This window comes from Grammomys surdaster, unplaced genomic scaffold, assembly GCF_004785775.1.
Source record: "Grammomys surdaster isolate TR1022 unplaced genomic scaffold, NIH_TR_1.0 149, whole genome shotgun sequence".
Classification (NCBI taxonomy): Eukaryota; Metazoa; Chordata; class Mammalia; order Rodentia; family Muridae; genus Grammomys; species Grammomys surdaster.
The window spans coordinates 12884214-12911744 of NW_021604607.1; the positions used below are offsets into that span (position 1 = coordinate 12884214).

The 27531-nt window shown below is 43.7% G+C and overlaps 1 protein-coding gene across 1 annotated transcript in view; it reads right to left on the bottom strand.

The window, feature by feature from the left end:
- The window catches only part of Tmem178a (transmembrane protein 178A), a 55211-nt gene extending 37725 nt beyond the window's left edge, over positions 1 to 17486 (bottom strand). The window contains exon 1 of the mRNA XM_028765148.1: positions 17039 to 17486. Within this exon, the coding sequence (XP_028620981.1) occupies positions 17039 to 17438 (400 nt within the window). The 5' untranslated portion in view covers positions 17439 to 17486. The remainder of the gene's footprint in view (positions 1 to 17038) is intronic.
- Between the last annotated feature and the right edge of the window lie 10045 nt (positions 17487 to 27531).

Below are 27531 nucleotides of genomic sequence, written 5' to 3' on the forward strand. Positions count from 1 at the left end.
AAGACTTCCAGCCCAGTGGCAAACACTGTGTTCACAAAATACAAATGCTGAAATAGCACAGGAAGATCCTTGTTTCTCTTTCAGTTCCATTGTGAAATGAAAAAAGAAAATTAGAGAAAAGAAAGGCATGTCACACTCGAAAGCCAAGCGGTGTGGGTGAACGACTTGAAGAGGGAAGGTCCTAACCCCTGCTCCTGGAGAGAACTGACCTTCCCATGGCTCAGCACTTTGCTGAGGTAATGAAGCTGCTGTAATCTAGGCATCCTAGCATCAAAGTAGGAAACCCTGGAAGAGACCCAAAAAGTCTCTCCTCATACCCAAGCTGTCTACAAATGAGCTGAGATCTATAGAGGTACGATGACTAGCTCAAGATCACACAGCCAGTTAAAACTACAGTGAAATAAGACCTCAACTCTCCTGACGCCTGTCACTTCAATGAACTGTAAAGTAAACTTACTAAAAGAAGACCCCAGGATCCCAGCAAAGCCCCTATCTCCTGAAGGGGCAGGAGAGAAGCCTTCCATCCTCTGTGATTCTCCTTAGACGCTTCCCTAGGAACAAGGTCTACAGCAGCGACACCAACCTGGAGGCCTCCAGCAACTCTCTCCTGCCATTCTGCTTTCTGGCTATGGGAAGCACATAATTGGACTTGCAATAATGTTATTGAAAAAGGAACATTTAATCAGCCCAATGTATGAGGATATTCATAGAATGAACTTGGCAAAATAATAGCACTATATTGTATTCCTGTGATTTGAAAACCACCTGATTTATCCTTGTAAAAGGACAAAAGGACCAATTCTGGGAGGTAGGAGCTTCCTGTGGGGATACACAGCAAGACAGGAAAACCCAAATAGCCTCATAGTCCTTCACTTAAGGACTGGGGGCATTTGGGGAGGAAAACCCATAAAGAAGCTCTCTGTTAGTGTTATACCTATATTTTGAATGACGTGGAAAAGAACAGAGTGCCATGAATGCTAGCTTTTGTAGTTTCTATGTCTTCTACTATGATGATATACTTTTAAAACGCCAAGTACTGCTTATTTTTTTACTGTCTTGGTCTAATTAATCCTCAGTCTCTGAAAACAGAACAATTACCCCTTTCTGTGCTTGAAATAAAACCTAAGGTGGCTGATGAGAGAATGGATCGCATCTGGCTGTGATCTGAATCCAGCCAACATGGTTGTTTTGAGCAGTCAATCAATGGAAAGACCTGCATGGTCCAAATGACAGACTAGCTGGCATCTGTTCTTCATTCCAGGATACAAAGAATGGACAGGGAAAGGCATGGTACATGGTAGACATTGCTTCAACGAGGCATAGATAGCACAGGAGGGTCCTAGTCAACAGCTGTTCCTTTTCATTCAAGAACAGTATGGCCCCAAAACTCCAGTGGATACCAGAAATTGTAGTTAGAACCAAACTTCCTATGTACATAGTGCTTTTTCAATATATAACTATGATAAGGTTTGGTTCGTGTATGAGATACAATTAAAATTTATAACAACTGTCAAAAATAACCACTATATACCACAATAAAAGTACCAGTATCACCACTTTTGCACTTTGGGGTATTATTATACAAAATAAGGATCACCTGAACACAAGGTCTGAGATATGATGACAAGCTTGAGAACACAGGGGTTAGTTTCTAGGTCACTGGTGGACCAGGAGTATATACCAGGTGGTTACACTGATCAAGGGAAGATTCTCAATTCTTGGGCATTATTGAGCAGAAGGGTACAAGATTTCATCATATCACTAAGAATACTGTATAATTTAAGTTTATGAATTATTTGTTTCCAAGACTTTCTTTTAATACGTTTGGGCCACAATTGACATTGGACAGCAAAATTGTGGGTAAATGTAGAATACTGTAAAAAACAAAAAACAAAAAACAAAAAAAAATCATCCTGGTATAAAAGTTCAAACAAGGAGAGGGATGTTGGGACAGGAAGATGGTGTGGTGGTGGTGGCGATCAAAATAAAGTGAGTATATAATAAATCACTCAGCAACCTTCTATATGATAACCTGTAGATACCCATGAGGCTAGACGTTACTAGTCCTGGAAATAATGAGTTGCTAAACAAAGGCCGCAGTGCCTGATATTGAATAGCTCCATAGGAATTGTTGGTCAAGCGGAACTCAGAAGCCCCACAAAACAATCCAGGCTTGTACTAATCTTCTTGGTTACCCACTAGAACTTGTTGATAAGATCCTATTGCTGAAGATACTACACAAGTTAGATCCAAGGTATAGAAAAATCAAACTGAAACTGAGTTGGAAGCTTCCTCCCTAATGGCTAGTGTCCAGCGGTGTTATGCAGGCCACGGGGGGTTAAAGGTATCAACTATCTTATCTGGTTGTGAATTCTATAAACTCCATTTCCAACCTGCTAGTCAGATGTGCCCATTAGTGCAATAGTGGCACAACTGCTATGGAGGTAACCAACTGTTCCTCAATTTGATTTTTTTGCCTGCTTCACAAAAGGATATCTTTATCTAGTATTGTAAACCCGGATGAAAACCCATGACTAAAAAGGCCCCTAGGAAGGGGGAACCTAATACCACCGAATTTACATTGCAACAAACTACTTTCTACAGACAAAGGCTACTCTAAGTCATCCTCAGAGAGGCCTCTCATTGCAGTGAACAGAGTAAATGTAGAGACCTCTGGCTACAGAAGATTCTGAGAATAAAGGATGCCTGAGGACTTTTAATCATCCTCATAAGAAGAACCAACTGGGAGAAGTCTTGGAGAATGTCCAACACGGCTATTGTACTCATAAACTCATAGTGGCTGCTCCAGTGTCACTGGGCTCACACAAATCCAAATAGCTATAGACTGGGAAGGGGCTCATGGGTCCCTACCACTTATTGCTGATCTACTGGCAACTAACAGATTCTGGGAGAAGGCGGAGCATAGTATTCAGTGTGAGCCCACCAGATTGTAACAGACAGTTACAAGACCCTGGTCACACAGATGGCCCTAGTGGCCATTTGTCTGTGGGAGAAAACAAAACAAAAAGTAGTGAACAAGGAAAACAAGTTTGTAAGGAAGGAGGGGGCTGGGAGGGATGGGGGAGAAATCAGACGTTTGGAGGGCATCACTATCGTGTATTGTATGACTGTATGAAACTGTCAAAGAACACACTTTATTAATAAAAGCTCAAACTCATTCTAAAGGGAATGAAAGTAGAGCTAAGGACAGAGTTGAAAAAACAGAGAGAAAGTATAATAGCATTTGAGTTTCAAGAAAAAGGCAGATGTGATCTAGATGCAAGGGACAGAGTGGGATTTCAGGCAGAAAAAAAAATAGCCATAAGGAGGCAAAAGGGTATGTGTGTGAGAATAGCAACGTGTAGCACGGCCTGACACTGGTTTTCATGGAGAACTAACTGCAGGGAGTGAAGTCAGAAAGGTGGCTGGAGCCTCATGGTTGAGAGCTTGTGTGTGCCCTGCTAGGAGATTCAAACCTGAAGCTGTGGGTAACAGGGACTCACCACAGGAGGTTCAAACCTGAAGCTGTGGGTAACAGGGACTCACCAGTTCTGGAGGCTCTTGATGCTGCTGTTTGCCATTAAAAAAAAAATTATGCATTTACAGCCAGTACATCATGCAGTCTCCCACTATTTCTAGAACATTTTCATAAACCCAAAAGAAAATCCCATACCCAGTAAGCAATCACTTCCCTGCCCTGTTTTCTGTCTCCGTGGGTTTTCCTATTCTGGTTATTTCATAAGGAACCCTGCAGTACATGGCCCTGTGTGCTTGACTTCGTTCACTGAGCATAAAGTTAACAAAGTCCATCAGATTGTAGCATGTGGCAGTATTTCATCCCCTACCCCCTTTTAACCTCTGAATAACGGTCCCATATATGGGCATATCACATTTCTTTATCTGGTGATAGGCATTTGGGTTGTTCCCACCCTTGCCTATAATGAAGAATGCTGCTCTGGATAGATACAAGTTATTGTTTGAGTATATATCTAAGAATGTAATGGTGGGTTTCTTTGGAAAATAATATGTTTAAACTTAGAACTCATCAGAGTCTTTCAGTGAAAAGACAGACACAGTGAAATTGCATTTGGAAATGCTGACTGTTGTATATGGATTGCTCAGGAAGTAAGATCCTATAGAGATAGCTTTCCATGTAGGTATGCAGCAAACACCTGTTCCTCCTGGCTCTGCTCTCCTGGTCTTCCTGAAGCCTTTCATTTCTTTTCCCTTATATGTGTATATGTGTATCCATACATATTTCTCTCTCTCTCTCTCTCTCTCTCTCTCTCTCTCTCTCTCTCTCTTTCTCTCTCTCTCTCTCTCTCTCTTTTTCTCTCTCTGACCTAAAAGTTGGATGCATTCCAGTGGTCCAAATGTGTGCCCACCCACACACCTTGTGGCTTTACATCATCTTCTCAGGCTTCTGTGCTAAAAAATCCTGCTAGCTCAGCCCATCTGCAAGAGTTCACTTTTGCTTCGTAATTCCTGCTCTGAGCAGATATCAGACTTAAATAAACAGACCTCTCTGGGCCCAAGGAGTGGCACAGAGGAGCATGGCTATTCCATCAGGAGACACAACGTGCACTGCAGTGATGTGTCATCTCATTCCTGCTGAGATGACAAGGGCCCATCATCGTATGCCTTTCCTCTATTCCCCTCCTCCAAACATAGCATTGCTAAGCAGTGGCCTCCTCAGCTGCCCTTCTAGATGTGCAGTTTCAAAGGCAGCTAACATTTCTTTGAGTTGGAAAAGGTTAGTTCTCCAGACTTTGAATATATGCCAGTATGGGCATGCAAGGATACAAGCAAGAACAGAAAAGCCCTTGCTGACTTCCTCCTCAAACCTACTATAGGCCTGTTTGAACACTGGCATGATGGTCACTCAGAACCAGTCCAGAGCCAGGAATGAAATATAGTGTCATTACCATGCTGTGTTCCTCAGGACCGAGAAATTAAACTAAGCCATGGTGCAGTGTGAACAGGTCTATCAGAGGACCTGGCCTGTGAGGAAGTGTGCTTGTTCTAAGTTATGATCTCCACAAGACTCTCTTGGCAGCTGATGATCATCCAGTTACTGGGAAAGGTAAAGAGACAGTAGCTACATATCTGGGAAGTGTTTTCGTATGGGCTACATCAATCTAATATATATCAGATTTTAACAACTGCAACCCTTATCTTAGAGTAATTTGTATCTCCAAAAATGCATAATTTTGGACATTTTGTATTGCATTTTTAAAGTGCAATTATAAACAAGCCTGTTAGAAACAACAGTACAACCTGTGGGTCATTCTGGATTAAGGAAAAATAATGGGATTTTCAGAAAGGAAAATGCAGAGTCTTGGGGGGGCAGGGTGTGGAGGAATCAGTAAAGGAGCTAGCAACAGAACCCAAGTTCTAGTCTCAGTCTAACCCTACCGCGCAATGGCCACAGGTGGCTGGGGCTACCATTTCAATGCCCCTGCTATGGCGGGCTCCACATTTCTGTGTACATGTCCTCAGCTAATCGAAGCTAGCCGCAGGTTTCCAGAGAAGATCAACATCCCTCAACCCAAGACGTTATTAGCTTATTAGTCTATGAGAATTAATTATCATTTGCCAGGGGTTAGTTTAGAAATGATCACAGGGCATAATTCTGACCAATGAGGCTTGTGGAAAGCCTACTGAACATTTCATAAGAAGTGAGCCAAGAAGAGGGTTCAGCCTTTTTGTCATGCCTAGATTTTAAACTTTCACACAGTGTGAGGCAGTGACTGAGAACAGCCATGTCCGAGCAGAAAGCAGGCTTAAGGCAAAGCTGCCATTGCTGGAACTGTAAAGCCTTCCAGCGCCTAGCCTCTGTGATTAACTAGGCAGGATGCAAGACTTCCTCCAGACTGCTTATTATGCACAGTAATGCCTTCTCCTCTTGGGTTATGCCATTTTTATTTGGATATTCTGTTACTTGACACTAAAAGATTCGTAACCAGTAAACCTACCCAGAGGAGTGCATAAATATTTATCAAGTACTTAATTAACTTTCTTTTAAAAAATTACACCCACAACCCAAATTATAATGTGTCATACCCCATCAGAAACACTGCTGTATCTGACCCTTTTGGAAATAAAAACTTCAGAAAAACAAAAAAACCTAAATATACAGAAGAATTTTGGGGGATGGGTGTGGGCCTTCCATTTTAACTTGCAAATGAGCCTAGAAGGGTGAATCTCGTGATAATTTAGGAAGAAACACATCCTTGATAACGTATACCTGCCACAAACTTCCAAATCAAACTCTGGCGCCTGTTAGTACAGAGCAGTTCACTTCCACCACAGCACAATCACAACCCCAGTGCACACACAACTGTGAGCATGCATAAGGGAGCGGGGGAGTACTCCGCTCAGTACCCGTCAGACACAGTCATTTCAGTAACTGTCACATCTGGGGGACATGCACAGTTATCCCCTTCCATGGCCCCTCCTGTCATTTCCTTTTGAAGTTCTCCAAATCAGGTGTTCAGGGACCTGTTCAGGGGACCAACAGCTAATGAGTTATTTATACAGCTGCCACTTGCCTAAATCAGTGGTGGCACCTGAGGATGACTTTAAAGGACTGAAACGCCCATGCCACTGTACCTGTCAACTGCCCCCATACAATCTCCACCCCAGAAAACAGAGTGGATTAAGCTCCTCCACCACGTCTTCTACATAAAATCAAAGGGCCTTCTCCGTCCAAATGATGCCTTCTGCTCATAACTTAAAAATAATTTAAGTTTACGCTGATGACAACATTCACCCAGTGCACAAACAGCTAACAAGCTTTGAGAGGGGAAGGGAGAATCAGAGGAGATGCCTGTGACTGATTTTTCCAGGAAAAATCAGGTGGCCAGGAATCTTTGATTCTGCCTGTATTTCCCTACCTACCTCCTACTAATTTGAGCTTCTTTCAGAAGAGAGAAGAGAGAGGAGGAAAGAGGGAGGAAGAAAGGGGGGAACAGAAAGGTTGGAGAAGGTAGACAGGGTAGGCAGGAGAGAGATACAGAGAGAAAGTGAGACAGACAGAGACAGACAGAGGAAGAGAGATCCACGACAGAGAAAGAGATGCATAGCCCTTGAGAAAGCAACACAACACAGCTTCCATGTTCTTTTAGCAAACATCTGGCTAGATTTCCCTTGTTAACTGCTGAGCTGTAAATCTTTTGCTTCTTTTGCATCTTTTGCTTCAAGCATCTGAAGAAAAGTACAGTCCATTTCAGAGCCCTCCATGTCATGGCTGCTGCTCTCCTGTTTGCTCTTTCATTCACCCATCTTCTTCATTTCTCAGCACTTGAGAGTCTACGCTCTCTTCTACCAGTGCTCACATTGTCTAACCGCCAGGCAAAACTTCCCCCATACGCCAGAAGCTCAGCACTACATGAGCTACAGTGGGCTCCTCCTAGACATTTCCGGCCAGCACAAACCCTGAGCTCCGAGCGGCACCGTCACCATCCTCCAGTAGACCATCACCATTTCTCCCCCATCACCACCACCCGCCCCACCCTAGAATTTATCGTGGGTCAAACTGTTGCTTTGACGGCCTGCTCCATAACGTCTCAATCATACGATAAGTGATAAACTCTGTGGGTTTTTTCCTCAGTAACCTCAGGAACAGTATTTCCACAGTGCTCAGACTTAAAACCTCTATAATCAAAGTATCACTCTAAGTAGCTTTCTACAAGAAATTAGTCCCAACTCAGAGGCCCTTGTCTATTTCTGTGGATAGGATAAAGAGGGCAGCTCTGTTAACACAGAAACTACAGCATTTGGCATTCATTTTTGACCAAAAAACCACTTTTTAAAAATAGGATTTTCTAAGGGTAAATATTTACTGACTGTTAAGTGAGGCAAATACTTACACGTCCCACACAGAATTAAAAATTCCTTAAATTGTAGCAAGATGAGGTTCCAGCCAAATAAAATGTCTCCCACCCTGTCCTGATTTCCCACACAACTTGTTCTGTGATTGCTACAGCTACATCCTAGGTATGCCAGGCAGACGCAAGCATCGTTGCAGATTTGCAGGTGAGTGTCGTGTGATAAAGACAACCAAGCTTCTAGAATCATCTGAGCAGACATAATTTGCCACTTGAAGAATTTCAGGAATCGTTTCTGGCTGAAATATGTCAGAAACCTTGGAGGAACCAAAAGGAACAGAATTTCTTCAGATTCTAAAGGGGGAAAGAGATTGATTGATTTCTTTTTTCTTTCTTCTTCTTCTTTTTTTTAACCTATGAACAAAATATTTTTTTAAAAAAAAAAAATCAAGCTGGGGCGAACACCCAGTAAGTAATTCACTTTATCTTCTGTGATTCAAGAAAGGAGAAAGTAAATCACAAGGCCTATTCTTCTTCCTTTCCACTGCTGCTGAGATCCCTGATGGTGTCCCCTGGAGACATGATTGCCTGGTCTACAGTCAGCTGATCAGGCCTGAGTTGTAAGAAAGACGAATGCAGAATGAGCTTCCTTGCACTCTGCTGTAAGCAAACACTGTCTGCTGTCTGCTGTCTGCCACACGACCTCCAAAGCTCACACTCCAAGAAGTTCACTTACATCTTTTTAGTTAAAATTTTCAATAAGGCAGATTAATTACTGCAATCACTTTTAACCACAGGGAAACCCCGCGAGTAAGCCAACAAACAAATGTTATCAATTTTAGTAGCTTTAGAAGATAAAGTCCGTTCTCTAGTCACAGTGCTTTATTTTGATTTTTAAAAACTCTTTACCAAATGCTATGCACAGCTATCGATAATATCAATACTTGATGTTTTGTTTTTTGTTTTTTAAGATAATAACTAAAGTAGGGATGGCTCGGTGGTTAAAAGCCCGTAAATGTTCTTGTAGAAGATCCAGGCTCAGTTTCCATAACCTCCTGTAATTTCATTTTCAGGGGCTCCCAGACCCTCTGGCCTTCAAAGTCACCTGTACTCGTGCACATGATGTACATAAAACGCTTTTGTTTGTGCACCCGTGCATACGCGTGCACACACACACAAACACGCACACACAGAGAGACACTGGAATAAAAACCAAATATCTTAAAGCCTAAAGCAGATCTACATGGTTAAAATTTTCTTATGTTTGTCATCAAAATAATGAGCTAATATTTTGCTTTGAGGGAGACATGTTTGCTGTCTGTATTATCAGCCAGTCTTTCAGTTGGTTTGTTTTCAATTTTCCTGCCCCTCCTACCAGTTGCTGTTGTTGGAAGTGGGCAAGATATGGAGAAGACCATCAACAAAGTCTGATTACTGTCATTCCTGGAAACCAGCAAACCATAGAAGAAGACAGACCACAGGTATTCAGACACTTCAGACTCACAGAAAGACAGTGGACTTTCTCCACTCTGCCTTACTGCAAATTTTAACTAAAGGGATATAAGCGAACTTGTTGGAGTGTGAGCTTTAGAGGTCGTGTGGCAGAAAGAGACAAACGAAAGGTGGGCTGAGGGATGGAGGGCACAGATGATCTGAGGTGACAGCCTCCTTGGCAGAGGTCCCAGGATTAGCAATCTGTGATGAGAATCTGACTCAGTCATTACAGGCTGATAAACTGGAGTAGCATGCACTTCGGATGTTCACAATGATGGAATGGAGTCTGTTCTTGGTCCTGTTGGGAAAACCCTGAGACCTACCTCCATCCCATCAATGTTCCCACTCCTTGGGACCTCATGATTAGCAGGGACACAGGGAGTCATTGTGATCCAAGATGCTCCTCCAACAAAAAGCTGATGTTGCACAGCAATCAAGGGCACTGGCAATTGTGAGCAGTGTGCCTGATGGAGCTGGAGGGCTTTTCTCAAGCTTTGGCGAAGAAAAACTGGTAGCTAAGGAGGAGGAAAAAAAAACCTACCACAGCAACTCGGGTATAATTGAATGTGAACTTTCTATGACATGGCAAATAAAAAAAAAAGTTTCCATTTCCCCCCCAAGGCCATTGCTAAATGTTATCCACGGGACAGAGTAAATGAAAATGTCAGTGGTTCTGGAAAGTTTGATCACAAGCCACGTAAAGCACCGTTGACTCTTGTGTTTCTAAAGGACTCTTCAAAGATATTGCCAGTGTACAAACAGGCAAGAATGGAACAAGTCACTTCTTTTGATGACAGAGTAGCAAGAACTTAATTCCTGTTCCAGATAACCTTCATGGGTGTTGGCGACAGAATGTGTTTAAACAGAAGATCACACTCGGTCGTGCTCAGCCTCCACATGCCATGGGACAAGAAGAAACTACAAATCTAGTCATTAAGAGATGGGCAGGATGATGTAGCAGTTGTTTAATCAAAAGGGCTCATTTAATACTGTGCCTAATGTCAGAATTGATGTGGAAATAAAATGCATCTCCTCTCCTCAGCACAAGATAAATACGTGTGCTATAACAGAACACTGGGGAGACCAGGCATACATTTCAGCCACAGCAAGAAAACCTCTCCTTCCTCTGCCCAGAAGCGAGGAGTAGCCTAATGAATGAGCATCAAGAGAAGCAAGGTTTAAAATGTGTATGTGGGAAAGCACCGGGTGCTTAAGCAAAATGTCTATTTTACCATTTTAATACAAGCCCACCCCAAATTTGCTTTTGTCTTTACTTTATGATGCATGTACTAACAGAGCCCTCGCACACAAAGTTAAATGACTAGGAAAAATTATGTCAAGACGAGCATCAAAGTAGTACATTCTCAAAAACATCCCAAACACCACTTGTCCAGAAACATAAAGGAAGTCTTTTTAAGATTGTGTGTGTGTGTGAGTGTGTGTGTATGTGAGTGTGTGTGAGTGTGTGTGAGTGTGTGTATGTGTGTAAGAGTTTATGTGTACCACATACATGAATGAGTACAGGTGCCTTCAGAGGCCAGATGGTGATGGATCGCCTGAAACTTGAGTTACACAGACACAGACAGACAGACAGACAGACAGACAGACACACACACACACACACACACACACACACACACACGGTGCTCGATGAAGCCAGAAGAGGACATCAGTTCCCTTGGAGCTGTAGATATACAAGGCTGCAAGCAACCTGACATGGGTGCTGGAAAAGGAATCTGAGTCCTCTGAAAGAGTGTCTGGTGCTCGTGACTGCTTACTCACAACCCTAGACTCCCTAAAATGGAGGCATCCCCGTGCCAGGAGTATCAAAGGCAAGGTCTGCAATAATCTGCACCCTCCTGGGCCGAGGAGAAAGAATGCTGGCCTTTCAGCTTCCCTAGATAGATCTGCCCTTGGTAGATAATTATTCCCACACAGACAATACTTTGGTCTACAAATGAGCAGAAGAAAATCATCCATCTATTTCTGTGTCAGGTAGTACTTGGTGGGTCCTGTACAGACTATTAATTTTGTGGGGAATAAGCAACAGAGGAGCAGATAAATCATTAGCACAAAGCAGAACAGGCCTAGGTCTTTCTCTGTCTCCTCTTCATACAGAGAGGAAAATGACAGAGTATTTATGTACCACTCACTGTCTTTGATATCTCTGTTTATCTCATTAGACTGCTTCAAAGACCATTAGGACATATTTCTACTTCAGGTCTCAATACAATCCCCATCGACTTTCACAAGTTAATGTTACACACGTCAAGTCATAATCTTCACATCTCTGAAATCCTGTCATTTCTAATTTCAGAAAAGCAAAATGCTACTTTAAATTTCATTTTGTTTTTTTTTGTAGGCAGAACACAAGACTAAAATTTGATTTGCGTGTTCAAAGTGCATATAGTTGAAAAGTAACGTTAATTGTTCTTAATAAGATCCTGTAATGAAAACAATTTTACATTAAAGCCAATAAATTAGCTAGGACTTCCAATAGAGCCCGTGACCATTTCCAATTCACACCTGATGGCTCCAAAGTTCTACGCAATGCAGCCACGGGTCTCGTCAATATTTATTTACTAAAGTAAGTGCTCCCAGGCACTGAGAGAAAGCACAGAAAAGACTTCTGAAGGAGCCACCTTCCATCGCCGTTCTAACTCGCTGTGCACGTGGACAGGATGTCAGCAAGTGCCCACAGGACTTGACACTCCATCATGCCACACTGTATTCTCTGTCATTTCCTCACTAGCGCTATCTGCTCTCCCAAAGTGCTCTCCACTCTAGTCAGGTAATCTCCCCACACCTACTAAGAGTAGCTTCTGTGTAATCCACTAGAAAATACAAACTCTGCTCCTCGAAAAGTACCCTTAAGAAGGAAGGGATTTGTCCATTCTGTGCAGCTCTCAGTGTGTCTTCTATGTCAAGATGATGCCTGACACTTCACCCTCAATTTCTTGAGTAAATAAATGGATGATGGCTAAATGAATGTACAATCTATCTTTAGGTCACTTCCTATTTTCTGAGACCTTACAGAGACCATGCCAAATCCACTGCCTAACCTTTCTTTGATTTTTATACAGAAAGGCTTCTTTCAAACCTCCTGCATTCCCTGCAGCACAGAGGAGCCTGAAGCACAGAGCATTAAGTCCGTTCTGTTCAAGTGCCTACTTGGCTTGCTCAACTATTCCACACCTCTCATTTGATTAGGCAGAAGTGACTCATTTGCATATTCTCAGAGCTCATTCTTTGACCAAGAAAGCTTTCTTGGAGCCAAAAAAGCAGTGACCAGCTGGAGAAATAGTTCAGTAGTTAAGAGCACTGGCTGCTTTTCCAGAGAGCCACGGTTCAATTCCAAGTATCTATATAATGGTTATACCACCAGTAATTCCATTTCCAAGAGATCCAATTCCTCTTCTGCCCCCTTCCCCCCCCCACAGCTATGCACACTGTACAAAGACATATATGCAGGCTAAGCACTCATACACATAAAATGATCTTTTAAAAAAGCCAGAACCACAAGAATACACTGCAAAATAACTTAGAATGAGACATAAAAGAACCCTCAATACATTCCAAAATCTTTTAATTTTACCTTCCACATATAAGCTTTTGTTTTTAATTGAATTGGAAAGTAAATGAGAGAAGTATAATGTAGACTATTTTTAAAGTATCTGATAAGATTTCCTGTTATCCTGGAATTATATTTAAACACGAATCCTGCCCACCCCACTGCTAAAATAAATCCATGTGCTTGATGCAATGTTCAGAGATGCACGTCTGTGGAACTGACTGGATCACTGAGAGATTCAAAACTTGGTGGTGTTACTTCAAGGAAGTGGAAACGAGGAAGTTGGAGGAATTGGGTCACCCAGGGTGTACTCTCCTGTGCTGTGAAAGGCTGTACCCTTCCTGAGTTCTGCTCTTACTCTCAGCTTCCTGACTCCCATGAGGTAAGTGGCTTGCTACCATGGTGTTTCTGCGCTTCACCGAGTTACTAAACGAAACCGAACTAGCCAACTATGGACAGAAATTATGAGCCTAAAACATGCTCCAAAAGTAAGTTGGTTTTCTCGAGTATTTTGTCACAGCAAGAAAAGATGATTAACACACCAAGTGAGCAAGATGGTGAGACAGAGACTGTTCAGACAGGGAGAGCTTGATGCCAGAGAAACACTGTGTTCAAACTGCTGGGGAGTAGCTAGCTCATCGTGGGCCATGCAAAAGCAGCATGGGGTTAGAGTCCTGGTCCTTAAAACGTTTACCAGTAACTTTACCTCAGGCTGGGGGTGGAATTTAGCTAGTAGAGCACTTGTCTAGCATGCCCTGGATTTGATCCCCAGCACTGCATAAAGCAGAGGCACACTTGTAATCCCAGGGCCTGAAAGATCCAAGGCAGAAGTTCAATGTCAGCATCTGCCACTTAGTGACTTGGTGGCCAGCCTGGGATATATGTGACCTCGTATTCAGAAGGAAGAAAGGGAGGGAAAGGAGAGGAAGAGAAGAAAAGAGGGGAAAAAATCCACCATTCCTGTTGAAGGTTCTGCTTGGAGGTCCAACCTAAACTGTGGAAAGAATAAACTAGATATATGTGAAGTAGAATCATAAAAGGGGACAAAAGACAAAAACACCCAACAACAACAATAAAAATATTTTGATTTTTCTCCCAAATCTCTGTATCATTGAGATGGAATCTTTTCTGTTTATATGAGTTCTTTTGGATAGATTAATACATACATCATTTCCAAACCACTCTGTCTTGTGTGGGTTTATCTTTTAATCATGAGAAATACTTACAGAGACTCCAGGAATATGATATACTAACACTTATGGTGGAAGAATGTTGTCTACACTGCCCTCTCTGTGGCCTTCATCCGCATCCCACGTTCATCCTCTATGTCCACAGGTTTAAAAGCTTGACTTATTTTTGTCTCAAAAGTTCACTAAATGTGAAAAAAAAGTTCACTAAACATACCAGAAAGTTTGTAAGTCACATTCTGAACCCTGTCTATTCTTCCATCTGAGTCAACTTGTCAAGAATTAAAATTTCTAAATGATTATAAGACTCATAAGGTAATTCGGAGAGGAAAGTAGGAAGCAGGCCTTGAGCCTCTAGTTAGACAGATGTTTTAGGTGCATGTGATGTTTTAGGTGTGTTTAGATTTCAGTGTTTCATGCTAGGAAAGTCAGACTACAGCCATTTGATGTTTTGTGCCAAAACAACGCTAACAATGTTTCCTAATATAGATGCCCGAACCATCTGCTGGAGACAGGTAAATATGTATGGTTTTGCTTTTCCATATTATTCACAGAATCAGAATTTTAATGAAATTCCCGTGTCCCTGCATTTCCCAGAGGTGAAACAGACCCAGAAGAGTTACTCATCCAGCCTAAGGTGGGTTAGTAGCAAATTGCTGTTGGAAGTACTTAGAGGCCCTTCTGGCCTCTTCCCCAAAGAGAAATCATGACCCCGTAATGACGGGTGTCACCCTCGCTCCAAGCGCCTCATTTAACAGCATCAGCTCATTAACTTCCCGGGGGTCTAAATGCACGTTGTTGTCATTAAAACAATGATACATCTCAGATCTAGCAAGTTCTCCAAAGAACAGTCAGCCTTATAGACAGAGACAACAAAACCAAAGGCCAGGTAAGTTGGTACAATTGTGGGAGAAAATGCACTGGGGTTCAGTAACAGACGCAGTATGGGACCCCCTATCTTCTGACAGGCCAGAAAGCCCCAGTGTTCTCCACAAAGGATTAGCTAGCAACTATCAATAATATATATGAGGTAATTTTTTCATCTAAAAGATGCATTCATGACCAGAAAAATGTAATTCATCTAATTAGTGTATGAGTTCTGTTGTACAGGAACTGTATTGGGCAGCCATCTGTCAGAAACTATAGCAGGGGTTAGAACAGTGGATTGAAAGATTGGATTCACTGACCTCTGATAACATTCTTCATCTCCTAAGATCATTTGATTCTGGACACCTCAGCTAGCCAGCACATTTCCATAAGTATCCTGGAGTATCCCTGTGGGAGTTCCCCTGCTGTGGGCTAGACTCTGCTCTGCTGTTCCAGACGCTACACTCTATCCAAACTGCATGCAGTGAAATACTCTAGGCAGAGGAGTGTGTGTGTGTGTGTGTATGTGTGTGTGTGTGTGTAATGCAATTTTGCCATTCCAAAGACAGACTACACTGCTTACTTTCACAATCGCCTTACCTAAATCAGCATTCCCTAACTGAGCCTCCACAGTCAGCTTTTACGGGCTGATCCTGTGTTACGCTACTATCAGGATTAATTATGCAGTGTCTTCATGAGGAGAAATCAGATTTGGATGCAAGTTGGAACAGAAAAGATAAAGGTTTACTTCCCAAAGGAAGATTACTGTATCCGATTGCCCCCCAAATTGCTGGAGTCCTTCCATACAGACAGATTTGGATGGCAGTCCCCAGCTGGGCTAGCCATGGGAAGGAGGAAATTGACATGTTTGAGAAATGAAGACCATGCCAATGAACAAGATGGGGAAGGCCAGAACAGTATTAACCCCCTCCTTTCTCAGTAGTTCCACAGCAAGCTGTAATTCAATATGCATCTGCTCACTTCCTTCTAAATATTTTCAGATGGACTGACCTCTGACTTCCTTTTGGGAACAATGAGTTCAAGGAAAAGAAGTTTATTTATTTGTTTTTCTTTCAGGGGATAAAAATTCAGTTGAGGTTTGAGCCTTAGAAGTTAAAGGAAGCTCTACAAAAGAGGATTGCTGTATTGAATATTTTTACATGCATGGGATTACAAAAAATATTCAAACTACCTGATTACATACATAAGATAGGTGTTGCATAGACTCCAGAAGAGCAAAGTGATGCTATATGCAAAGCCCAGTAACAAAACAATAAAGACAGCCGACAAAGTGTCACAACCATAAGAGTGTGACAGGTAGAATCTCTAAGCCCAAGTCTACTTTCAAGGACTTGGCCCTTGGTTCTCCTCTCCTAGACCGTGAGGAGGATGGTCATCAGGAAGGCTGAAGAATGGATAATGAAGAATGGATAATGAAGAAAGTAGGTGTCTTCGCTCCCTTTAGCTGCCTTCACTAGTGAATTGGGGAATACGAAGTCAAATTCAAACAGACCCTGAACTTGGAGTGTTTGGAGGACAGACCTTCGCTCCCCATGAAACCCCCAGGCTATGATGCCCACCTCAATTTAATGATATACCAACCAGCTCAAGCCTTGAGAAAGCCCTCTTGCCCTGTTCTGAGGTTTGCACCTTGCTTCTTCCAGCGGACATTTCTCAAAGGAAAATGCAATTTGAGGGAGGGAACCTAGTTGAGGAAGATCAGTCTTTGTGGCTGTCACCCTCCCTGGGAACAATGTCAAGAAAATCCACATCTACATCCCAAGTCATCCAGGTGCACAGACGGAGAAGAACCGGAGGAGAGTCAAAGGGAAGAGAAAGAGACAGCGGTGAGGGAGTAAAACGGAGTCCAGGAAAATGGTAAAAGAAGGGAAGGATGAAGGAGCAAGGAAAGGCAGAAAGAAGAGTAGCTGGAGAAGGAAAGCAGGGAAGCAGCCTGGAAGGGTGAAAAATGCGCGGGGCAACGGAGCGCAGCGACTGAAGAGGCGACCGTGGGGACCCGCGCGCCCCTGGGATGCCCGGGCTGTGCTCCGCGCGCGGACGCAGGGACGCGGGGCGCGCCCGCCGCTCACCTTTCAGGATAAGGGTGTCGATGTCCCGGTCGATGCCCAGGAAGTAGCACTTCCTCCAGAGGCCCGAGTAGGTGGCGAACAGCGGCCGGCCACACTCGGCGTCCAACCCGCCGAGCCCCAGCAACGAGCGCCAGGACTCAGGGTCTGATCGCCCGGGGCCGCCGGGGAGCAGCCGGCGCCCCAGAGGAGGCGAGTCCCGCAGCGGCAGGTGCGACAGCGGCATCAGGCGGTTCTTCTGATCCGGGGGGTCGGCGCCCGCACGGCTGCGCTCGCAGCTCTCCTTGTGGCGCCGGGGGTCGGTCTCGTACCAGTGATCGGTGAAGATGGCCGTGACGAGCAGCCCCAGGGAGCAAAGGCTGAGGCCGAGGCTTAGCGCCGTGACGAGCGACCGTGGCTCCATGGCTTCCCGGCCAGCAGCAGCCGCCGGTGGGCTCGCCGCCGCCAGACACAATGCACTTGGCCTCGGCGCTCCGCCGAGCGCCCTCCCTCCCCGCCACCTGCCCCGCACTCTCCCTCCCACGGCCGCTCGCCCGCCTGCCTCACTCCCCCGCGGGAGCCTCCTCCCGCCCGGCCCCGCGTCCTCCGGCGGCGCTCACACTTTCCCGTGGCCCTCCCTCTTAGCCGGCTCCCCGCACTCCACAACCCACCCCCTACCCGGGCCGATCACGCCCCTCGTCCCTCTCCCTGCTTCCAGCTCCAGCCGTCAGCCCCCTCTCTCCAGCCCCCTCTCCCTTCCTTCACCTCTGCCCTCCGTCCTCCCTTTGCTCTCTCGTCCTTTCTCCTCCTAACCCGGTCCCTACTTTCCCTTTACTTTTCTTCAACTCTTCCAGATGCTCTTTCCCCACTAACGCCGTCCTTTGCATCCCTGGCTCCTACTGCCTTTATATACCTGCCTTGGATTGCAACCCTCTCCACACTTATTCCTGCGCACACCGCCTCCGGTCCTCTCCCCCTCCCATGACCTTACAAGACATTCACCACCATCAGGCTGGATCTTGCCTCTTGTCCAAGTTGATTCTGATCACTGCCTCTATTTTGCCCCCAGGAGCAAATCCCATCCTTGAACGTGGGCGGTTTCGACTCTTTAGACTCTAGGTCTATAACAGCCAGCCTCTCTTCTAGACTTCTGAAGGATCCAGTCTCAGAGACCTTGGCAGCTAGCGCTGTAAACCTGCTTTCCCTCTCACCAGCTCATGGCAGCCTGGAACCCTTTTCTCTGCTCCAGACCTTCTGCAAAAAGATGCCCAGTGTCCCTGAAGCCAAAAAACCACAGTCAGAGATAAGAGCCGCCCACTTCATCTCTGCCTGCTCTGAGATAGACTTCTTTTTCTTGGGCTATCTCCACGCTTGAGTGACTGACGGCCTCCTGGATCAATAAGGCCTTCCAGTGGCACCTGCTCTGCCAAGTGATTATTGCCTTTGAATAAAGCAAGCCCCTCCCCACTCCACCCCCCAGTGATAAATCAAAGTAATGATTTTCTCCTGTGCTAGCTTCTCTGGTGGTCATAGAGGGTCAACAACAAACTAGTGCTCTACACCAGTCAACATCTGAGGCTTTCTGCTTTTCTAGGGCTTCCTGGAGTCACAGATGTTCACTCTAAAAATGGCAGGCAGGATCTTTCTAAAAGAGGAATCCTTAGGACCAAGGTACAGAGTGAATGATGCACATATATATTCTGCATAGAAAGGTGCAATACTCTTGTCCCACCTACCCCTCGGGGCCAAGTCAGAGGCAGAAAACCATGCTGTACCAGCCCAGGACGGCTATCCTTATGCTCTGATGCTATGAAATATTAATGATTCAAGAGATTATGAGGCATTCATTAGACGCTAAATGTCATTACTCCGTGATTTAATGGGACTTATTAATTAGTGCCCACATGCATCGGTGTTGAGGTGGCTTCTCTGCCTCCTAAGGAATGGCATCTGTAACGGTGGCATGAGATGCTGCTGAGATCCGTTTTCATTGCTGCTCGCGCTCAGCCTCTTCAGGGATATGTTTTCTGTGGAAGAGCATGAACCTCTTCTGAGCTATTCAATTCACAGAAAGATCCCTTAAGCAAATCTCGGTCCTATCAGATCCCCGTGTCCATTTCTGCTGACCTGACAGTGTAAATTATTGCTGGGATTTTCTCACAGCTTCAGCAAAAACTGTGGTGAGCTCTGGGTCTAATTAAGGAAGACAAAGAATTACAATTTTAGTGTTCTTCTCACAATCAGCTTTCCCTTAACAGGAAACACTAAATCCGGCAGAGGCAGCTCTATCAGGATTTACACAGAAATGATGGGACTTAGAAGGTTTCCTTTACTTATATTCTATATTATGTGTAAGATTATAGATCTTTCCAGATATACAGAGCCCCTTTAACTGTGAGTCCAATTGACATCTGAAATTAACTTAGGGTGTCCTGTGTCATATACATGTACATACATATATGTATACATACACATACATACATATACATATATGATATATATATGTACACACACACATATATACACATATGGCATGTCTCAGGATAGTCATTACAAACCTGGAGAGTCTCAAAGATTGCCTGACCATTAGTTGTCTTCATTTCTTTATCATGTCCTCACCTGATGTACTCCAAGACAAATAATCAGCTACATTTCGTAGTCGTCACATGATTATCATCCCAATAACCCTGTCCCCAAGTCAAAGAAGGCAGCAGAAAACCTTTTCAGTCACTGCTATGTGACTTAAAAGAACATAGTGTCCTGCCTATAGAACATGATGTTCTGCCTACAGGGAACTCCTTGATCATACCCTTCTTAGAAACCAGCAACATCCTTGGAGTTCATTTATGTCTCTGTTTAAAATCAACCTCAGCATATAATCTAAAGGTTATTCAGTGATGGATTGCCTTTGACAGTCTTTCATAAAAAATGTCACACATTACAAATATGGGCCAGCAGTGTGTAATGAGAGTGCTGCCTCTGCTGGTTCTGCATTATCGGCGTCGGAGAAAAGTGACATGTGATGTGTATACTGGCTTTGCTACAGAGACTGCACACCACTTCGTCCACAATTTCAGCATTCCTCCGATGGAGATTTCCAGTGATGAATTGTCACCACCAACCACAGCTGCTCGGGAGTGAGGAATGGCGAGATGAGAACACTGCTCCCATCTTCATGCTGTTTCCAGGCTGGTGGCAAGATGGGGGGGTGATGCACAGAACTAGAGGCAAGGGCTGTGGCAGACATATAAACAGAGTGTTGTGGGAAGGGGGGCAGTATAGTGACCAGCTGTCTGGGGAGCTGGGAGTCGGGCAGGCTGTGGACAGACATTTGAGTTAGTTCTCCAAGGATAGATTCCGTTTTGCCAAGGAAATAATAACGGTGATATTAGCAGACCATTCATTATAACTCTTCAATTTTATGTCCATGTAGTACACCTGGAAATTTTAGTGTCTATGGACATTGTAAAACTAATATTTTCCCACATCTTTAAGTCACCTAGTCGGGCTACTCTGATGGCTTCTTACATGGCTTAGCATTAGTAGGGCTGGAAACTCAACATTTCCCAACATGGCTTAATTCACTCGTCTAAAATTTGTCTTTGCTATCTCCAGACCAAACTAAACAGCCCTGTGGTGAAGGGACAGAGAGAGATCTGGAGAGTTTCCCCCTGGGAACTTCACTGTATTGAAATGAGCATGTCCAACCTCAAGCTTGTCTTTCTCTACATTCTGTCTGCCCTCCCTTTGATCTCTTTTTCTCTCCTGTTGACAATCCGTATAAGCCACTCACATTCTGTGTTTCAGAATTTCCCAAATTATGTGGCTTTTTCCTTTGAAGTGTCGTATATATCCTTCTGGGTCTTTCCCAGTAGCCATTGCTGAGCCTCTAGCACCTCACCTCTGGATTGGCATGACAGTGCTTTCCTTGGTCCCCAGGATTTCAAGACCAGCTCTTCCTACAGTCACCACAGATACTGTTGCCAGTGCATCCTTCTTAATGTCTCTTCCTCCTGTCACCTTACATTTCCCACTCTTTAGGATAGAGAGAGTAATTCTCTGTATTTCTCTAGAGTCCTTCTTTGTTACTGTTAAGTATTCCCATAGCATTTAAATGCCCCAACTGATATATTGGCCATTTTTAAATATTAGAAAACAGAACACTTTTGCCTTCCTCAAACACATTTGCCATAATATCTGAGTGCCAAACTTTGATCATATTTATCATTAGAGTGAGAAGTTCTTTGCCTAAATATTTCCTTATGAAAAGGTCTACAACACACACACACACACACACACCCCTCCATGTATCCCAGAGCTATGACGCTATGACGCTATGACAATGATTTATTGACACATCAATGCTAAGCTAACATTACTGTCATAACATTACTGGTCATAAATATTCTAAGAGTCGTTCACCTTTCTGTAATAGTGCCAAGATTCCAAGTACCACCCCTTCATTATTTTGAACACTTGGATTTAGCCCATGTCATTTAACCAAAACTAGGAACCAACTCATAAAAAGTGAGGCTTTCTTTTTCCTGGTAACATCACACATTTTTTTCCAGTACTTAATGTAAGGATGTAGTCAATTATGTTGTTGATCTACAATATGTCATTTCTAAAAATACTTTAGGTATCTTCTCTAAGTTTTTTTTTCTGGAAGCAATGTTATTTTAACTCAAGATATATTAAGCATTTTCGATGTAAGTCTTGGTGCTAGGTCTCACTGTATTCTGCCAACATGAGAGAAACATGGTCTATGCATGCCCTCAGGAAGCTTTAGGTTGGTAGAGGAGGAAACCAGAAATGTAAGAAGCAATGAAAAGCTTGAACAAATGATGTCACATGGGGCACAAACAGCATCCAAGAGGAAAACCTAATCTAGAACAGAAGTTTCCACTCTGAAAAACGTGGCATCAACACCATCTCAGGCCCTTGGAAGAAAAGAAGTCATTTCTCCTGTCAGCTAAGTCCAGGGCAAACCCAAAGGTATATTTTTAGAAGCAGTACCCACACTATGGTGCTCTTCTGGATCCCACACGTGTGGCAAATCATCCTGACAGTGCCATTTTGTCACAGACTAGATGCCTGAAACCACAAAATACCACAAAAACCCAGAAATAGACGGTGCCTGATAAGTCTGTCATCTCACTGACACACCACAGAATGTCACCATTCTTTTACACATTCCTGGATTAAGCTGTTTCCTTTTTGGATCCTTTAAGCACATATGGTAGGGGGAAAATGTTCAAAGAAACCCATAACCATGTTAAGTCCCACTCAGAGTGTGATGTGCTGGCAGATGGCGGCTCATTAATTGCCATACCTAACTGCACCCCTCGTCATGTCTGTGTTTTCAGATACTAGGGTTCGATTCTATGCTCTTGGGCCATATTTGACAACCAAAGTAGAACTGAATGTGGCTAAGATGTCCACTGCCTCCGATTCACAACCATCTGTGGGGCTCCCCTGATGGACAAAAGAGCCAGACTTGCCAAATGTCTACCCATTTTCTCAGACGTAAACCTTCCATCACAGCTGTATCTGTACAAAGAATCCAAGACCTGAGGAACGCACATGGGTGCTTGGGTCAAAGCAGCCTGCCTAACAAAGACTCAGTGCTCTCTAACTATGCACTGCAAGGCAGATGGTTACCCACCTTCTCAGATACACAGTTCTGAACAACTACCTCATGTGGCCATCATAGCCTTCCCACTCCCTTCCTTCCCCTATTATAGTAAGGACATCTAATGTAGACGTCATAGATGCAAATGGCTAAATAATTTATTAGTGACACATGTCCATACTGTTATTTACATTGAATTAAAGAGGCAACCTATTATCTTCATTTATTCAACACTATTTGCAGAGTCCCTATAGGCCAGAGAGAGTTTTCCAAAGAGATGGTACATAGCCAGGATGAAGGCCCTGAGGCAGGAAAGACCTTTGTATCGTGAAGGAACTGAAAGCTGAGTGCTTCTGAGAACAGCTGATGAAGGATGAAGGAATGGGAAACAGCTCAGGTACGAGATGACACTGCAGCATCTGTCAAGTTCAACCATCCATGGAGCGTGGACTTGGATCAAAAGAAAATCTTTAAGGAGTTTTAAGCAGGGAAAGGGCATGAATTGATTCATGTTGGTAAATGTCACTCAGACTTCTGCATGAAATTGGCTGGGGGCTGGGAATGGCCAGTGTCAGGCAGGACAACCAGTCAGGAGCAATGGTCTAGTCAAGGTAGGTACTGTTAGCACATGGGCCAAGGAGGCAGCAGCTGAAACAGGGAAACAAGAGGAGGTCAAACTCACAGAATCATTGTGAGCGCAGGTGATGGAGACCAGAAACCAAGCCCCATACAACATTTTCAGTGAGTTCCTCAATGGTTTGCCAGGAGCTCTGAGGGGGAAGACCAGAGGGGAAAAGCATTTAGAGAGAAAAGCAGAATGTTTTGGACATGTTGACTTTGAGATGGCACTGAGCAAGCCCAGTGGAAAAGGCAGTTGGATGTGTGAATTTAAGACTAAGAGATGCAGCCTGGCTAAGGATGTTGCTTGATGGTAGGATGTTTTCTTGATATGTGCAAGGCCCTGGGTTTGTTCCCAAGCAGAGGGAGTAGGGAGAGTTTAGAGATTTTGATTTAGCAATATCAACATATTTGTACAAATTGTATATAGACAGTTAAATTCATGGGAGTAGATGAGGTTGCTCAAGGGAAGTACGGCTTTACAAAGCTGAGAGGTTGGGGATTGAGGCTCTGAGACCATGGAAAACACAGAGCTTCAGCTGTGAAGTGGGGATGAGAATAGGATCCTCCTTAAGGATGCTAGAAGAATCTAAAGAAGACGGAACACTTAGAGACTATGGGTGTGAAGCCGATGCACAGCAAATGCTCAACATAACTGGTGGCTGTCGTCATCTTAACATTTATCATCTCCAACATCTGGACGCTGCTCACTTTGGCCGGCCATAATCCTGTGGTCAGAACATTACCCTTCCAAGGACTGGGCCCTAATGAAAAGCACAAAGGCCTGGTTTAAAACCCCCAAATACATAAATTCCCTGTAGTATCAGTGAGATGATACGCATCCAAACTGTGAGGAACCATTACGTTCTTTCAATAGCCTATTTTGTTATGGGCCCATAAAGGGGGGTTTAATGCGGTTTTGTGAACAGCAGAAATGAGCTGCTGGGCCTGATAAGGTGTCTTCATCGTCCAAGGTCTTTAGAGTGGATGAGCTGGAAAGGCCTGTGTGTGAGATGACTGCCCACAGCTGCTGCATCTTACAGGCACAAATCATAGAATACAGGGAGGTGTATCTGGACTGTTTCTTTCTTGAATAAGGGATAGAGAAGTCTCAGAGGGCAAGGGGACATTAAGTCAGTCTTGAACAGCACCTGTATGAGAAGAGAGACAAAACTACCCTCTCCATTTATTTATTTATTTATTTACTTATTCACGTTACACCCTGATCACTCCCCACTCCTTGTCACCCCCCCCCCACCATCCTTCCTCCCCTCATCCCCTCTCCTCCTCTGAGCAGGTTGAATATGTTCTCCACCCTCTCTTTTAAGAAGAGAATGAGAGAGAGAAGGGTAAGGATTCAGACTCAGTCCAGACTGAAAGATGCATCTCCTAGAAGGCAGAAGGCACCACTGTTCAAGTAATGAGGAACATAAACTCCACCGGCATGAGCTGGGTCAACATTCCTGATTCTCATGGCCAAGATCTAGAGACAAAGACTGAGTAAAATTCGAATCAACAGGATCACATAAGCATTTCCCCACTTGTGAGAGCAAGATCACACCCTGGACAGCTCTGTTTTTGTCTTCAGTTCTTGTTTTGGATAAATCTCTTGCAAAACTGGGTGAGTCCAGGTATTCATGAGCTGGGATGTGAATAGCTATCAACAACCGGATGCTTGGAAGAATACTTCAGGCTATGATCTATTCAACACAGCACTCTGTGTGCCAGGATTTCATCAGGGACTGCGGAGTGTGAACATCTGATGCGCACAGTGCTTGGAGAACCATGCTGTCCTTCTGGAAGAAGTCACCGGTTTGGCAGCCCTTGACACATGATCCTCATGGTCACACCTGAGCCCCTGTAATGAATGGACATCATATGGCCTTGGTGGTCACTCAAGGAGAGACTGGAATGAAAGCTTGGGGACAAATTACCAACTCACCTCCAACCACAGGATGGAGATGGGTAGGACCTTGTCAGGGTCAGATTTATGAGGCTGATTAAAAGAGTGTGTGGGGGGGATTCATCAGTGGCCAAGAAGGAATCCAAGTAGGTGGCGTTGATATATGAGCTCCATCTGCCTAATTTATTTGGTGTCGGCAACTTGCTCGTGATGGAGAGCCTTGGATGGTATGAGTGGCAAGTCAGAGAAAGGGCTGGCAGTGGGGTAGACGTCTCTTAGTGTTTTCCAGCCAAGGCACCTTGTGTTTCAGGAACCCCATGAAATCCCAACACCACAGAAAGTGGTTCTCTCCTAGAAACCCCCACATTTAGCCAAAAGGAATTTCTAAATTTTCTACTGATAAAGTTTAGTCACTAATAGGAAAGGTTACTTTTGGATGTTCAGGAAAATTATTTAATTACTCTATTTTTTTTCTCCCAAAGAGGCCTGCCTGGCTGGCTTCACCTTGGAATTTGTGGGTAATTATTAGTTTTTATGGTCTCACTTGGTGGCTTACAATTTTCTGTAGCAAGCACTTTTCTCAAAAAAGCCTGGGCTTTCTTTTTCCCAATAAAATGAGAATTTAAAATGGTATTCATGGCTGTATTAGTCAGATTTATAGGGCTCACTTTTAATGTCGCTTTAATTATATCGTATTATTTAAAATAATTTTAAAATTTCAATATATTTTGATCATATTCCTCACCTCACCTGTCCTTCCAGATCCTTTCTCCTTCTTTACCCACACAACTTAAAGTTCTTTCTCAAAAAACAAACATAAACTCAATATAACAGAGCCCCTCAAAACCAAGAAAACAAGGTAAAACCATACCACAAAAGAAAAAAAAAAAAGACCCACCAAACCATAACCAAAAAAAAGTACACACACAAAATATAATTGTGTGGTTCAATTATGTGTTGGTCAGCTGCCCCTGAACATGAGGCCTGTCTTGGAGTGGTTGGTATACCCAGTGTCACTCTGTTGGAGAAAACTGATATTATCCCTCCCAACAGGTTTAAGTGACAGTTCAGTTGTTAATCCTTACCCTATAGGCTAGGTATTCATTCATTCATTCATTCATTCATTCATTCATTCATTCACTTCTTAATATAACAAAATAAAATATAATAAGATAGAACAAAACTATACATTAAAGTTGGACAAGAAAAACCAACAGAAGGAAAAGAGCCCAGGAGAAGGCGCACGAGTCAGAGACACACACATTTGCACACTCAGGAGTCCCATAAAAGCACTTAACTGGAAGTCCCAGTATATAGGCAGAGGACCTGATGCAGAGCCAGGCAGGCTGGGCTCACTTTTAAATATGATAATTGGCAGCAGTGACAGTAAACCAGATATGGAATCCTTCAGAGTTACTGGGGGATGGGCCTAGAATAGAGCCAGGATTGAGATTAAGGCCGTCTGTGATTTCTGGGATCCATAAGGAGATCTGAAGAAGAAATTGTTCTTAAAACGGAGGAAGCAACATGATAATACTAAGTACTACAAGATCAAGGCATCCTAGCAATGGATTGTCTGTCTGTGAAACTGTATGACAGATAAAAGCTGCACCAAGATACAATGGACCAAGCAACAGGTTCAGGTCAGAGTAGTTGATGCAAACATTCTCGATCCTGATTTAGCACGGAGTTGGGTATTAATTAATTTTTATTTATTTATTCATGTCTGCATTTTGACATAGCATCTCATTCTGCTCAGGCTGTCCTTGAACTCACTATTGTCTGAAAATGGCCTTGAAACCTTGATCTTCTTGCCTCTGCCTCCAAAGTGCTGAGACTACTGGCACACACCACCTGTCTTAAGTTTGGGTATGTAAAGATCTTCTTGGTTTATGCTCAGCAGAGTACTTATTTCATAACCCCTCTGATTTTGCTGGCCACCTTTCACCTGTTGCCATGGAGTTCTTATAGGTTTATAGATAATATTTAGCATGTATTGGTCACATGCTACTTGACAGGGCCTGGTAATATTTTATATGTGGGTTTTTTTCTTCAATGCTTTTGACAACTCCTAGTCATATTAGCAGCACTGTTGTTAGGCTCCCAGTCTCCCCAGTAAGGAAACTTTAGAAGCAGAGTTGAGCACCTTGCTCAGGTCATTCTTCACTGGCAGAGTCACAGTTTCAGTCAGCATGGTGGGACTTCAGTGTCTGTCCTTGTACCTGCTGTTTAATTCATAGGCAGGTGACAGGTTTTAGACCTTGGTGGAGGTAGCCTGTCAGATGGTGACAAGCGTGTAGTTTCTGGGGAGGTCTTCAAAGTGAAACCAAAAGGATTTCCAATGTGACAACAAAAGGGAAGGGA